The 15,019-nt window shown below is 39.8% G+C and overlaps 1 protein-coding gene across 1 annotated transcript in view; it reads right to left on the bottom strand.

The window, feature by feature from the left end:
- The window catches only part of ptchd4 (patched domain containing 4), a 60,589-nt gene that overhangs the window by 27,820 nt on the left and 17,750 nt on the right, over positions 1-15,019 (bottom strand). The window contains exon 2 of the mRNA XM_055635594.1: positions 8,708-9,185. Within this exon, the coding sequence (XP_055491569.1) occupies positions 8,708-9,185 (478 nt within the window). The remainder of the gene's footprint in view (positions 1-8,707; positions 9,186-15,019) is intronic.

Below are 15,019 nucleotides of genomic sequence, written 5' to 3'. Positions count from 1 at the left end.
ATTGCTTTTGCTTTTAGTATACTGTGAAATTGATCGCAACTTCGGGATTTCCACACAAATAAATTGAAAATCCATGTTTTTGAGAATAATTCGCAGCTCCTACTTAAGTTTCATTGTTTGCCATCTACCTAAATTTAAGCTACTTACAAATTAAATAAAATATGCCAAATATCTTATGATTTGTTTCATGAGATCTCAGTGAGTTTTTAATACCACAATTGAGCAGAATCTGGGCAGTGGGCAGGTGCTATAGACCAGCACGGGAAGGTAGACGCTTCCGCCCCCACGAGTCTCGGGCAGATGGGGCTCATCAGCCTGGGAAGGCAGTCCATCTAGGAGAGGGAAAACTCTGATTTAAAACCTCCTTGTGGCCATATCCAGTTATGGAAAAGGCTCCAGGAGTAAACCTCAAGAAAATCCGGAGTTGGAGCCCCTAAGGCAGTTCATCGTTGTCTACAACCTCGCTCTGGCAGCTCCTGCGACGGCACTGGTGCCAAACTGTAACGGTCCTGCTGTTCCTTTGGATCGATCAGCGACGTGGAGAGGGGGGACATGCTGCATGGGCAACAGCCCGTCCTCCATATGACATCGCCCAGGCTTGCATTCGACCAGGATGCATCACTCAAGGTCAGTCATGACTGAGGGGGGCCTACTACTAAGCAGAATTACTGCTTGGAAAATTCTCTAACAGAATAACAGAAGGAAAAGTAATGATCTAAATGTACTATGGGTAGCTTGTGCCTTCAGTATGCCTCCAGACTGGCCCCACTGTGTCACTTATAATGTGAAATAAAAGAAAGAATTAACCTGAAACTACCATTTCAAATGAATGGGGCAGCACATTATAAACTAGATATTAAAGCTGAAGGTCCAGATGAAAGGTGCAACCAAGGTGCTGCATAGGATCATCCCAATCTGCCCTAAATGTGAGGGGCCCGAACCAGAAGCATCTAACCTCCCACACATCCACCACTACTGCATTACAGTGCAGAGAGGGGCCGAACCAGAAGCATCTAACCTCCCACACATCCACCACTACTGCACTACAGTGCAGACAAGGACGTTATGAAAAAGTTCACCAATTGAAAGTCAATAGCCTGCAGTGCTCTTATTAACTGCCAACCAAAGATTAAATAATGTCAGCCCATTTTATGCAAGTAGATTGCAACATTGTTGCATTAGTATTTAAAATATATTTTTTGATATTTTGACTTGTACCTTAATTATGCATGCATGTTTTGCTCTTTATTTAATGGCCTTTACATACTTGGAGCTTGAATACAGCCTTATTGCAAAGCAAATAAAAATCATTGTATATGCATCAGTACCATATTAGCAACACCCTCCTCCCTAAAATTACAAATTTGAGTGATAAATTAGTGTGCAACAATTTATTTATGTTTTCCAGCTTGTAAAAGGCATTGGATGATGAACCATGTGGGTCCAGATGGGAGCGTTTTCACTGTAATGCAGCCTCCATTACTTTAGCTCACTGTACTCTAGGAAGTCCTTATAAGCAAAATCCTCACGGCAGCCAGGCACCAGCAGCAAATGGGCTAAAGGGTGAGGGAGGTGTGGACTGTCTACCGTAAGCATCTTATGACACTGAAATTCAGTCTCTACGACACCATCCAAATTCACCACAAGCATAAGGAAACCAACATCAGTGTCTTCACCCAGGCCAATATCTCCACCATTCAATCCCTATGGCACTCAGTTGGTCCTGTGGAACAGGCCACATCATTCACATGCTGGAATCAGACTTCCAAAGAAAAGTTCCATTCTGGTCTCTGACGTAATAGAAGATTGCCAGGCGGCAGATGGAGGAAAAAAGTCAAGAATGTGTTCAGTCTTCTTGTAAAAATGTAATATCCCTCCTAGTGACCTCTTACCATTGACCGTTCAAAGCAGAGAAGGAGCATTTGAAAGGTAATGAGAACTGAGCACACGTGCCAGGAGCACACAGAAACTCAGCATAAAGGAAGGATGCAGAGCACCACCTCAGAAACTATACACTGACCCATTGCCCACCCCATTGTGGAACAGTATGGGTTCCCACTATGGCCTCATCAGTCACGTCAGAGTCCACTACATCAGTTATCCTCGATTTTCAGGGACTACTTCCAAAGCCGATATATTCAAATCTACATGGTCTAGGACAATTATTAAGTATAGTTGAAAACTTAAAATAAGCTTCCAAATAGTGAAATTATGCTATAGAAGTTAATTTACATACATTGACTTTCAATGATTAGTAGATTATTGTGACTTGACAGTGTGTGAAACAGTCAATCATATGTTTCAATTCCTATAAATCTTGAATTAAAGCATTAATATGGAATGTAGCAACAGCATACTTTCTCATTATATACCAATTATTTATTGATTCAATGTGATTGAAAATATATTAGAAACATAGAAACATAGAAAATAGGTGCAGGAGAAGGCCATTCGACCCAGCACCGCCATTCAATAGACAATAGACAATAGGTGCAGGAGTAGGCCATTCGGCCCTTCGAGCCAGCATCACCATTCAATATGATCATGGCTGATCATCCCCAATCAATAACCCGTGCCTGCCTTCTCCCCATATCCCTTGATTCCACTAACACCTAGAGCTCTATCTAATTCTCTTAAATCCATCCAGTGATTTGGCCTCCACTGCCCTCTGTGGCAGGGAATTCCACAAATTCACAACTCTCTGGGTGAAAAAGTTTTCTCTCACTTCTGTCTTAAATGGCCTCCCCTTTATTCTAAGACTGTGGCCCCTGGTTCTGGACTCACCCAACTTTGGGATCATTTTTCCTGTATCTAGCTTGTCCAGTCCTTTTATAATTTTATATGTTTCTATAAGATTCCCCCTCATCCTTCTAAACTCCATTGAATACAAGCATAGTATTTTCAATCTTTCCTCATATGACATTCCCGCCATCCCAGGGATCAATCTCGTGAACCTATGCTGCACTGCCTCAATTGCAAGGATGTCCTTCCTCAACCTCTTTACTTCTAAACTGAAATCCTCTTGTTATGAAGGCCAACATTCCATTTGCTTTCTTCATTGCCTGCTGTACCTGCATGCCAACTTTCAGTGACTGGTGTACAAGGGCACCCAGTTCTCGCTGTACTCCCCCTTACCTAACCTAACCCCATTGAGATAATAATCTGCCCCCTTGTTTTTGCCGCCAAAGTGGATAACCTCACATTTATCTATATTATACTGCATCTGCCACGCATCTGCCCACTCACTCAACCTGTCCAGGTCACACTGCAACCTCCTAACATCCTCTTCACAGTTCACTCTGCCACCCAGCTTTGTGTCATCCGCAAACTTGCTAGTGTTGCTCCTAATTCCCTCTTCCAAATCATTAATATATATGGTAAACAGTTGTAGCCCCAACACCGAGCCTTGCGGCACTGCACTCGCTACTGCCTGCCATTCTGAAAAGGATCCGTTCACTCCTACTCTTTGCTTCCTGTCTGCCAACCAATTTTCTATCCACGTCAACACCCTACCCCCAATACCATGTGCTCTAATTTCAGTCACCAGTCTCCCTTGCAGGACCTTATCAAAGGCTTTCTGAAAGTCTAGATACACTACATCCACTGGCCCCCCTTCATCCATTTTACTTGTCACATCCTCAAAAAATTCCAGAAGATTAGTCAAGCATGATTTTCCTTTCATAAATCCATGCTGACGGATTAATCCTTATACTGCTATCCAAATGCCCCGTTATTACCTCTTTAATAATTGACTCCAGCATCTTTCCCACCACCGAAGTCATGCTAACTGGTCTGTAATTCCTCGTTTTCTCTCTCGCTCCTTTCTTGAAAAGTGGGATAACATTAGCTATCCTCCAGTCCACAGGAACTGATCCTGAATCTACTGAACATTGGAAAATGATCACCAATGCGTCCACTATTTCTAGATCCACCTCCCTGATGAATGCATAATTGCTGATCCCAATAGGACATATACATAATCCTTTGCTCTCTCTGGTGAGGGAGCAGGAGTGTTCTATTATGTCCTGAAGACATCTTAAAACTCACATTAATGTTTGTGAGAGCTACTATGCATTTGGGACATCTTGAGGAGGTATAAGCCATTGTACAATATGTCTTCATGTCCTTGTCTTCACAGATTGCATATAATCTGTTACATTCAACTATCACTTTCGAGGAATTTTTTTTGAAGTCATTAGGTAATCATTTTGTTTTACTTTCTTGAAATTGATTTAATAAATCTTTGGATTTTTTACATTAAAATGTCTCAAAGTAGTTTCGCACCTCATGCAATATTAATATCAACTGAATTCATTCTAAGAGAATAATTATTAGGCTTGTTAAAACGGCACTATCATACCACAAATATAAATGATTTCTGGTAATTGATTCTTTGTAAAATTCCTGGGCTGAAAGCGCAAGAGGTCACTCCTTGGAACTTTGGGATAATTCCGGATCAATCGTCTGGATAAAGAGTGACCTTTGATGAGGATTTAAATGAATAATTGTAACTATCGCAAAGTTACATTGATTTAAGGATTGGCAATGTTGTTGAGGAGATGATGAACAGTTACGTTTGTACAGAGTGGGATATGGTCATCGATTTGTACAGCACATCAACAGACCCTTCAGCTCACCATGTCCTTGCTACATTTTTTGCCCATCTATGCTAATCCCATTTGCCCATCGTACCTACCACTGCTTAAATGCTTAGCTAAATGTCTCTCAAAAGTAGTGATTGCATCTGATTCCACCACTGCCCCTGAGAGTGAGTTCCAGATCTCAACCACTCTTCATGTAAAACAAAGTCAATCTCTAATCCATTTGAAAACTTCTTTCTCTCACCTTACACCCATGCCCTCTTGTTTTTGATGCCCATGCCTGGAAACCTTGTGATATGAGCACATCCAGCAGTACATTTTGCCAATAATCACTTGGACAAGGAACTCTCTGCAGCAAACAATAAACTGCTGGAGGAACTGTGCGGTATTTTTATTCAAATGTATTTGCCATGCAAATGGATGAATGGAGTGAAACAGTGACTTATCAACCATTCATGAATTGTTGTTAATATTTTGTATAATTTCTTAAACTAAATTCCTTTGCCGAATTAAGGTTTGAATGAACACAATGAAGTTAACATTTTCAGCAATGTAACATGCTCAGCCTTGTTTAGTATGTGGGGCTTTATGTGGGGCCACAAGACATTTGAGATTCTTTAAGACAGGGATAGAACACGTTTCAAATCATTTGAGTGGGCAATTGAAGCAATAATGCAAAAATCTATGTTGTAGCTTTCTTCCTGTGCTTCTGAAACATGCAAAACACTTTGCACACCAGGGAGATATAACTGGGTCACCTAACATGTGAATCTAATTTTAGTAAAGGATTATATCAATTTTTGTTCTTCCCATACATTTTTCAATTGTAAAAACAATATGAATTAGTATTGTAGGTAAAAGATAAGACAACCCAAAGGCAAGGCTGGGGTCTGTGAAAGCAGTGTGGTCATAATGTACGAAAGTGTCACAAAGGATTAACTTTAAAATTGTATTATTAACATTTAAAGCACTTCATAACCTTTCCCCAGTTTATCTCACAGACGACTTCTCACAGACGTATCCTTCAGACTTCCACCCCCTCGCGCTCCCTGCGGTCTTCATCAGCAGGTCTACTGGCATTACCACCCATCAACCTCAGCACAATGGGTGCCAGGGCCTTCTCCCACGCTGCACCTAAACTTTGGAATTCACCACCCCCTCACTCCGCATATTGGACTCCATGACAGAATTCAATCCCGCTCTTAAAACCCATCTTTTTAAACTAGCTTACTCATTTTAACTGCAACAACTGCATCTTATGTTATATCAATCATAACTCATTGTGCTATGCTTTGTTGCTTATTGTATGTTTTATTGTTGATTTTTTTTAAATTACTGGTGCTTTGTTCCTTGTTGTATGTTTATTACTGATATTATGTGATGTAAGGTGTCCTTGAGTGTCTTGAAAGGCACCATTAAATAAAATGTATTATTATTATTATTATTACGTGATTTTTTTCGGCGACTGCCAGCACCTGTCATAGTCATTATAGGGAGCCAAAAATTTTCAACATGTTGAAAATCCAGCGGCGACATGTCGCCGGGCGACGTCTGTATGGTCGTCAGTAGTTGCCCAGACAGTCGTACCTTTTTCTGGTCTCCGCTGGATTTTCAACATGTTGAACATTTTTGGCCACCTGCTGCAACTATGACGGGTGCCGGCAAGTCGCCGAAAAAGTTGTGTAAGTGGGACAGGCCCTTTAGAATTGTTAGTTTACACAAATAGCAATAAGATTTTGTTGCCTTTTACATAAATAAGTAAAATTAGTAAGTGTCGATAATTTTGACAATCCGCTTACTCTAATAGGTAGAAGATCAAATTACTGCAAGGAGCAAAAGCTGTTAAGTATCTATGCCAGTCCTAGGAAATTTCTGTGTACCTTAACAGAGACAATGTTTCACCAATGAAATCTGCTAGAAATCAGAAGTGCAACATTTTCTGCAGATGTGTAAAATTCTATTTATGAATTATTTTTCTGCACCTTTCCTACAGACAGATGGAAATCATCTTGGGTAGGATCACAAAGCAAAAAAATGCACATGCACTGAAATCATACAAAGGCTGCAATTCACTATCATCCAATAACACAAAGTAATCTGTAAATTGTAATCCATAAAAAGGACCTTGTTCATTTCTATCCTTATATATTATCCTTTGTAATCATAGGAAGAAGCAAAGTATAAAAAGACACTTTGCCTCCATGCTTTAACAGGTTTTATAAACTGCCTTTCTATTCTATATGGTAAACTTTTCAGTTATATTTATAAATTTACATAATTTACATCCATTTTAGAATCAAAGAAAGACATAGTTATAGTGTACATGGATTTAAAATTAAACCATCATTAAAGAAAGCATTTGATACGATCAATCATGACATTTTATTTAAAAAAATTAGAAAGGTATGGCATCAGAGGTCTAGTACTGGATTGGATAAAAAGCTATTTAAGTAACAGGCAACAGTTTGTGAAGCTGGGTAGCTACAGTTCTACATGTTTGGACATTGCTTGTGGTGTCCCCCAGGGGTCAGTGTTGGGTCCAGAACTATTCATCATGTATATAAACGACATTTGTAATGTGTCCAATGCCTTGAGACTGGTCTTGTTTGCAGACGACACAAATATTTTTTTGTTCTGGGGAGAATTTAAAACAATTACTGGACAAAATAACAAAAGAAATGGGCAAACTGAAAACATGGTTTGACAGGAACAAAATATCTTTAAACTTGAGCAAAACCAAAATAATGTTATTTGGTAATTGCAGGTCAATTACACAAGCAAATATAATGATAAATGGGGTTGAAATTGAACGAGTTCATGAAAATAAATTTCTTGGGGTTATAATGGATGATAGAATCAGCTGGAAATCACACATTAAACATGTACAATCCAAACTGTCAAAAAGCATTTCTGTATTACACAAAGTTAAGCAGGTTCTGGATCACAAATCACTCCGCATTCTCTACAGTTCACTAATCTTACCCTATTTAAATTACTGTGCAGAAGTCTGGGGCAATAACTATAAAAGTTCGCTACATTCATTAACTATTCTGCAAAAAAGAACAATACGTATTATTCACAATGTCAGGTATCTGGGTCACACTAATCCATTATTCTTACAGTCAAAATTATTAAAATTAGAAGATTTGGTTGCATTTAAAACAGCACAGATAATGTTTAGGGCCAAAAATAAAAACTTACCTGGAAATATACAAAAATTATTCAATGAGCGAGTGGGGGGGTTATAATTTAAGAAGAATATTTAATTTTAAGGTACAAAGAGTCCGCACGACCAGAAAAACTTTTTGTATTTCGGTCTGTGGAGTAGGATTGTGGAACAGTTTGAATGTGGAGTTAAAGCAATGTCCAAATATGAACCAGTTCAAAATGACATACAAAAACCTTTTTTTCACAAGGTACAGGGATGAAGGGGATGGTTGACAAACAGGGGTTAATGTTTATTTATTATTTTATTTATTATTTATTTATGTTTTTTGGTTACTTCATACATATTACTTGTATGTGTATATCAGTTGAATGTATATATATGTCTGTATGCATCTCTAAAAATTGTCTAGGGTATTATTATTATTAATTAATTAATTATTAAATATGGAAGAAGGGTTTAGGGAGAAGGGGTGAGATTAAATAAGTTATTCTTCTTTTCGAGCTTGTAAAGAAAAAGTGTTGGACATTTAATTTTGTTTTATGCTTTTCATTGCTTTGCAAATATTGCCTGGAATGTCCAATTGTTTGACTACTTCGATTTTGTTGTTGTTATTTATTCCTATTTATGTCTTTACTTGTTCGGAACAAATAAACAAACAAACAAATAAATAAATAAATAAAATTGCCTATTGGATTTTTTCCCTTGTGTGTTATTTATTCTGCCAAGTATCTGAAAAAATAACTTTTCTGTCCAATCTACATATTCAAATATCCACAGATATAGCCAACATTTTAAATATTAGAATACATTTAAAACAACTCCATAAAGTTTACTTCATATCATTTATAAAGGAGGAATAAGCTTTACAGAGTATTCTGTTAAGATACACAATAAAACTATGGTTTATGAAAGAGAGAGGTTTTGGAGCAATAATTACCCATGGCAAAGAAAGGGATTCCCAGGAGTGTGGAGTTGTATTTTCCATCAGTGCTGATGAATATCCCTGCTGCAGTCACAGTGGAAAGGCAGATTGTGATAACTCCTAGCAGTCCTAGGAAGGGTTTGCTGCGAAGGCAATCCCTCATTGAGCTGGTGAGAGTGGCGGCAATCAGAACCAACACAAGGCTCACCACCACCTCCAGTCTGGCCACAGCATTGGTCTTATAGAAGTCTTTCCATAGACCCGAAGACGTCAGAGGGTACAACTTCAGATCACTGTGCTCCTGTTGAAATTTAAGCATGAGATGACAGAATGCAGTTTCCCATTTCTCTGCAATATCTTGTAAAGCAGAACCATAGCTTTGTAGGTAGTAGGTAATCTGCACTGCACTGGCAGATTTAACCTGGTGTTCTCGATTGTTGGGCATGAAGATCACGCCTCCAAGCTGATGCCCAATAAACGTCACCCTGCCGTCCTTTAATGACAAAAGCATTAAATTAATGTAAACTTGTAATTCTCAAGAAATTTACATAATTTCAATTAAATACATTACTATGAAATTATTAACAGTTTTCGATTACAAAACACTGGCATTTTACTGAAGTGAAGTCGAGATGAAAAATAAACAATTCAAAAAATACTGGTTCTTGGAAGAAAGATTAATTCTGGTTATGTGCTGTAATAGCATAAGTGTGTCACTAGAAATTATGTACCATTTCTATCATGCATTCAGTACATGCTAGGCTGGTGAGAAATTTAGGGAGTAACCAATTTCCCAGGAGATTCTTTCTGACCTCACATATAAATTCTGATGAGAGGAAGAAATAAGTAATTTCTCTCCTAACTACCATCGTAATGCAGCTGGTAGGATGTCAAGCCACCCCAGAAATCCCATCTGTTCTGCCTTGTATGTACATAAAACAAGCATACCTGCATTATTACTGAGATCATATCCCAACTGGAATCAATATAACAATATAACAAGGATTAAATGCCATTGGGGAATTTGTAGATGACAAAGGTGACACCAAGCAAAGTAATATAGACCGTCAAACTCTCCTTAAAGAATGATAAGATGCCTCATTGGCATTTCATACAATCCTATTGGTTAGATTATCTGGTGATTGATAAATTCTAAACAGCTACAGTATTTTCTTTATGCACTAGTTTTGGCCTGATAATTTGGGACAGGTGCAAAAGTAAATTGACAAATCGCATAAGAAGATAGACACAAAAAGCTGGAGTAACTCAGCAGGACAGGCAGCATCTCTGGAGAGAAGGAATCAGTGAAGTTTCCGGTCGAGACTCTTCTTCAGACTGGTGTTAATATTATTCCTGCCCCCAAAGCATTTTCAATAGAAGAAGTTGATCTCCCAAATCATTAATTTGCTTATAACAATTTATTTATAACATTTCTTACATTAATTTTACTCCTACAAGCAACCATTTTCTTGAGGATATTCTTCTTGCCACAGTTTTAATATTTATGTGCAGAAAAACCAATCTATTTCAACTGTGTTCATGCCATTATTAATGGAAAAACAGGTGCACAAAAGTCATCCATACAAATCAATCTTAGTCTGTGAATGTTTCACTCAATACATTTCTGGGAAAACTGCATTTTACTGAAAGCACTTCAGTGGTAACAATGTCAGCTGAAATGTCAGCTGAAATGTAGTCAACTCATTTCGGTGTCATAGTTTTGAACTACTAATATAACAAATGACTAAATCTCTCATCTTGTCTGCGTGCATGTGTGTGTGTGCACGTGCATGCGTGTGAGTGCATCATGGCCTGAACTACGTCAAAACGGTACATGATACAGGTGCACAACCTTTTATCCGAAATACCAAATAACGAAAAGCTCCGAATAGCGGACATTTTTTCGGTCCTTGAAGAAAGGTCCTTGAAGACGTTCACCGAGGGCGGCCCACAGAGGTGACAGCGGAACCTCCGGTCGGTCCTCGAAGAAAGGGGAACTAAATCCCCATTCATAAAAGAGAATGTGAGGGTTAATAATTGACAATCTGCTGCTGCCTGCACTCTGAGTTAAAAAGTTCCCACGGTAGACTTACGATACACAGTGTATCGTGAGTCTTGCGTGGGAACTTTTTAACTCAGCGTGCAGGCAGCAGCAGATTGTCGCTCCCTTCAGTTTCACCCCACCTACACCCCTCTGCTTCCCGGCCATGTGTGTGACCCCTTCCATCCCCTCTCCAGCTCCCCGCCCATTGCACCGGCGTGGGGGCTTTGCACTGTCTTCACATCGGCGATGCCAGCAGGTCAGTGCCAGTTACCGGAGACGTCAGGACCAACGGGACACCGACCCCCAGGCTCACTGCAAGCACGGAGATCCCAGAGACCCACAGCCAGCAGCAGCCCAGTCCCGTTCCAACTCCAGAGGAAAACTGCAAACTGGCCGGAGAAGTCAGGACCACCAGAAGCCGCTCCCCGATGGACCGCTACGGCGACAAGTGGCAGTTCGCCCACAGCCCGAGCTGCGCCCCCTCATCGGGACACCGACCCCCAGGCCCACTGCAAGCACGGAGATCCCAGATCAGCAACTCCAGCCCAGCCCCGCTCCAACTCCAGAGGAACACGCTCCCGTAGGGGCAGAAGCTGATGGTGTGCAAGGTACGTCTTGTTCTTGGGATGGCGCAGCTCGGGCTGTGGGCAAACTGCCACTTGTCGCCGTAGCGGTCCATCGGGGAGCGGATTCCTCTGGATTTGGAGGGGGAGGGGGGTATTGTGCTGTTTGATCGCCCCCTGCTATCCCAGGGACAGGGAGACACAGCGGCTTTTGAGAATGGTGGGCAATCACGTCCAAAGTTCTGCCCACACAGTCAGTACACCTCTCCTGCACTTGTCTCCCGCACTAAGATCATCTCGCAGAGAATGATCCCAGCCTAACCCTCCCTATTCTCTCCTATTCTGCAAGAAAAAACTACATTGAAGACTCAAACTCGCGATCGAGTAACTGCCGGGATCGAGGCGCAAACTCGCGACCTTGCGGATATGAGCTGAGCACTCTACCACTGAGCCAGCCGTTAAAATCTACTTTAAAAATCTGCCATTCCGAAAGCCGAAAAATTCCGAATTACGATAAGTGTCTACTCCCAAGGCTTTCGGATAAAAAGTTGTGCACCTGTAGTGCTACAATTTTTAGACCACCTTACTCACAATTGTTTTGTGGTGTGTGTTTTTTTTAATCAAGTTTCATTCAGATTGATGTTATATTTTACAAGATATTCACAATTTTAACTTTACAAAATCCCACTTTGAGAAATATTTCTTCCATCTGCACTGGCAGTTACAGCTATGATGTCACAATGGGATTATAGCCCTGCCCGCTACAATGTTGCAATCCCAGGACACTGAGTTCTGCCAGCCCTAGCAAGTGCAATTGCATTTTTTTTAAGTTTAAAATGAGAGAGGATGAATAAGGAGAAATGAGCTGCCCCTGCACAGTTGGGGGCTATGGGTTAGTGGTGGAATATTGTGTTGGGGTGAATGGGTTTCGTTGGGTGACCGGGTGAGTGGTGGAATATTGCATTGGGGAATGGGGTGCGTTGGGGGACCAGGCCTCCCATGGGGGCTATGGGTGAGTGGTGGAATATTGCGTTGGGGGAGCGGGTTGCGTTAGAGGACCAGGCCTCCCATGTGACAGGGACCAAATGGGTCCCACGTAACAAATAAAATTGTGGAGGAGCAGTAACATGCAGCTGAGAACGCACATTTTCAATTATTGCAATTATCTTTAATAATTATAAAACACACACACACACACACACACACACACACACACACACACACACACACACACACACACACACACACACACACACACACACACACACACACACACACACACACACACACACACACACACGTGTGTGTGTTTAATTGAGTTAATTTTCTGAAGGTACGTACACAATTAAAATTGCTACTTCCCAATAAAACTTTCTTGCACTCTCATTCCAAACCATTTCAATGAGGATATTGCTGAGTTTACTTATTGACAAGCTTAAACTGATCAAAAAACCTAAATGCGCCTCTCTGTTATTATCCATGAGGTAGAGCCCCACATTGCCATTCTGGCATTAACAATTAGAAATGCTGTAAATTGGCAATCTTGTTTTTGAAATTATCTCAAATAGAACATACAGAGGTGCATCTCAAACAATAGTGTTGAATAGCAATTATACATGTCGATAGTCAGAATGTTGATTGTCAGTGTTTGAATCACTATGGTATTCTGCTCATGTTTTAAAGAAAAACCAGCCTTCTTACTAAGATGAGATCTTGTTACGGCCAATCAAACAGAAACATTTTAATTGGAAAAAATGCTTGAGAGAAAGCCATTAGAACTCAATCAAATAGATGTTGTGGTGCCAAAATATTTTTGCCCAAGATTTGGCATGGCAATCTTTTTCTCATCTTACATCTTACTAAAAATCAGTTTTGTCCAAAGATATAATATCTGAATTTGAATCGATTGAATAGTCAACAATTTTAATCAACACATGTGTCTTCAATATCTGAGGTTCAAGCATTTCATTTTAAGTGTAAATCATTTGTAAAATTGTTTAAATGTGTGTGTGATATGTATTTGATGGGCTGTATAAAATAAAGAGATTTTCAAAGAGTTTTAAATATAACATAATGGAGTTAAACAACACAGAAAAAGGCTTTTCAGCCCAACTCATCCAGGCCAACCAAGATGTCTATTTAAACTAATCCCATTTGTCTGTATTTTTCCTCATATTCCACTAAACCTTTTCTATCCATGAACCAATCCAATTCTCTTTTCAATGTTGTAATTTACCCACCTCTATAGTTTCCTCTGACTGCTCCTTTCATATACTTTATGTGAAAAAAGTGCCCTTTTAAATCTTTCCCCTCTCATGATAAATCTATGCCCTCTAGTTTTAGACTCACTTACTCTGGGGAAAAGAGTGTGCCTATTCATCTTATCAATCCCCTCGTGATTTTATAAACCTCTATATGGTCAAACCTTGGCCTCCTATGTTAGAAAAAAAGACCCAGCTATCCCACCTTTCCTTATAACTGAAACCTTCCAGACACAATAAATCTTTTTTGTACCCCTTCCAGTTCAATGTAATCCTTCTTCTTGCCGAGTTACCAGAATTGTACACAGTGCTCCATATGTGGTTTTACCAATGTATTTTACAGCAGTGGCATGATGTCCAACTCCTGTACTTGATCTGAGTCTGAAGAAGGGTCTCGACCTGAAACGTCACCTATTTTTTTCTCCAGAGATATTACCTGATCAGCTGAGTTTCTCCAGCATTTTGTGTCTATCTTCCTGTACTCAATACACTGACAGATGAAGACAAACATGCAAAAAACGTCTTCACCACCCTGTCCAGCATCATAGCACTGTGTACCAACACCTTTATATCTCTGTATTACAGTACCTCTCAAGGCTCTACAGTGCAAGTCCTAGTCTTGTATGTCTTATCAATATGCAGCAGCTCGCCTCTATCTGAATTCAATGCCATCTGCTATTTCTTGGCCCATTGGCCCAGTTGATCAAGTTCCTGTTGTAAACTTAGTAATCTTTCTTTACTGGCTTTCACGTCCAATTAATTCACATAAACAATGAACAACAGTGGACCAAGCACTAATCTCTATGGCACATCACTCTGAAAAAATAACCCTCTACCACCACCCTCTGTTTCCTGTCTTCAAGCCAATTTGTTGTTATTGGCTAGCTTAACATGCATCCCATATAATCCAACCTTTCTCAACAGCCTATCATACAGTAAATTGTCAAAGAACTTGCTAATATCCATGAAGACAAGGTCTATGGCAGTAATCAAGCTAAATGAATTTTCCTATTAATCTCAAGATTAACATTTTGGCAAATTGATACAGAGTAGATAAATTGGCCTTCCTGTTAAATGTAGAGTTGTGACATATTTTGAAATAAGGTGGATTCTACTCCATGAAAGCAGTATCTGTACAAGCATTGCACAAGCATACCCAAGTTTTGGCTATTGCCAACATCCATATCCTTGTTCCTTAGGTAAATGTTCATATCTGAGGTTAAAACCTTTAACAAGCTCTGTAAGTGTATACTTATAGAGTCATTGAGTTACACAGAGTGGGAACTGACCATTCAGCCCAACTTGCTCACACCCGACCAAAGTGTCCCATCTACAGTAGTCCTACTTGCCTGCATTTGGACCATATCCTTCTAAACCTTATGGAGAAGATCTTGTTAATTGTTACAGTGCCATATTGTAGAGCCAATATTACACTGGGCAACATCCATAAATCACAACA

Source organism: Leucoraja erinacea, chromosome 5 (genome assembly GCF_028641065.1).
Source record: "Leucoraja erinacea ecotype New England chromosome 5, Leri_hhj_1, whole genome shotgun sequence".
In the NCBI taxonomy this organism is placed as follows: Eukaryota; Metazoa; Chordata; class Chondrichthyes; order Rajiformes; family Rajidae; genus Leucoraja; species Leucoraja erinaceus.
This window is presented reverse-complemented; position numbering and strand designations above follow the sequence as displayed.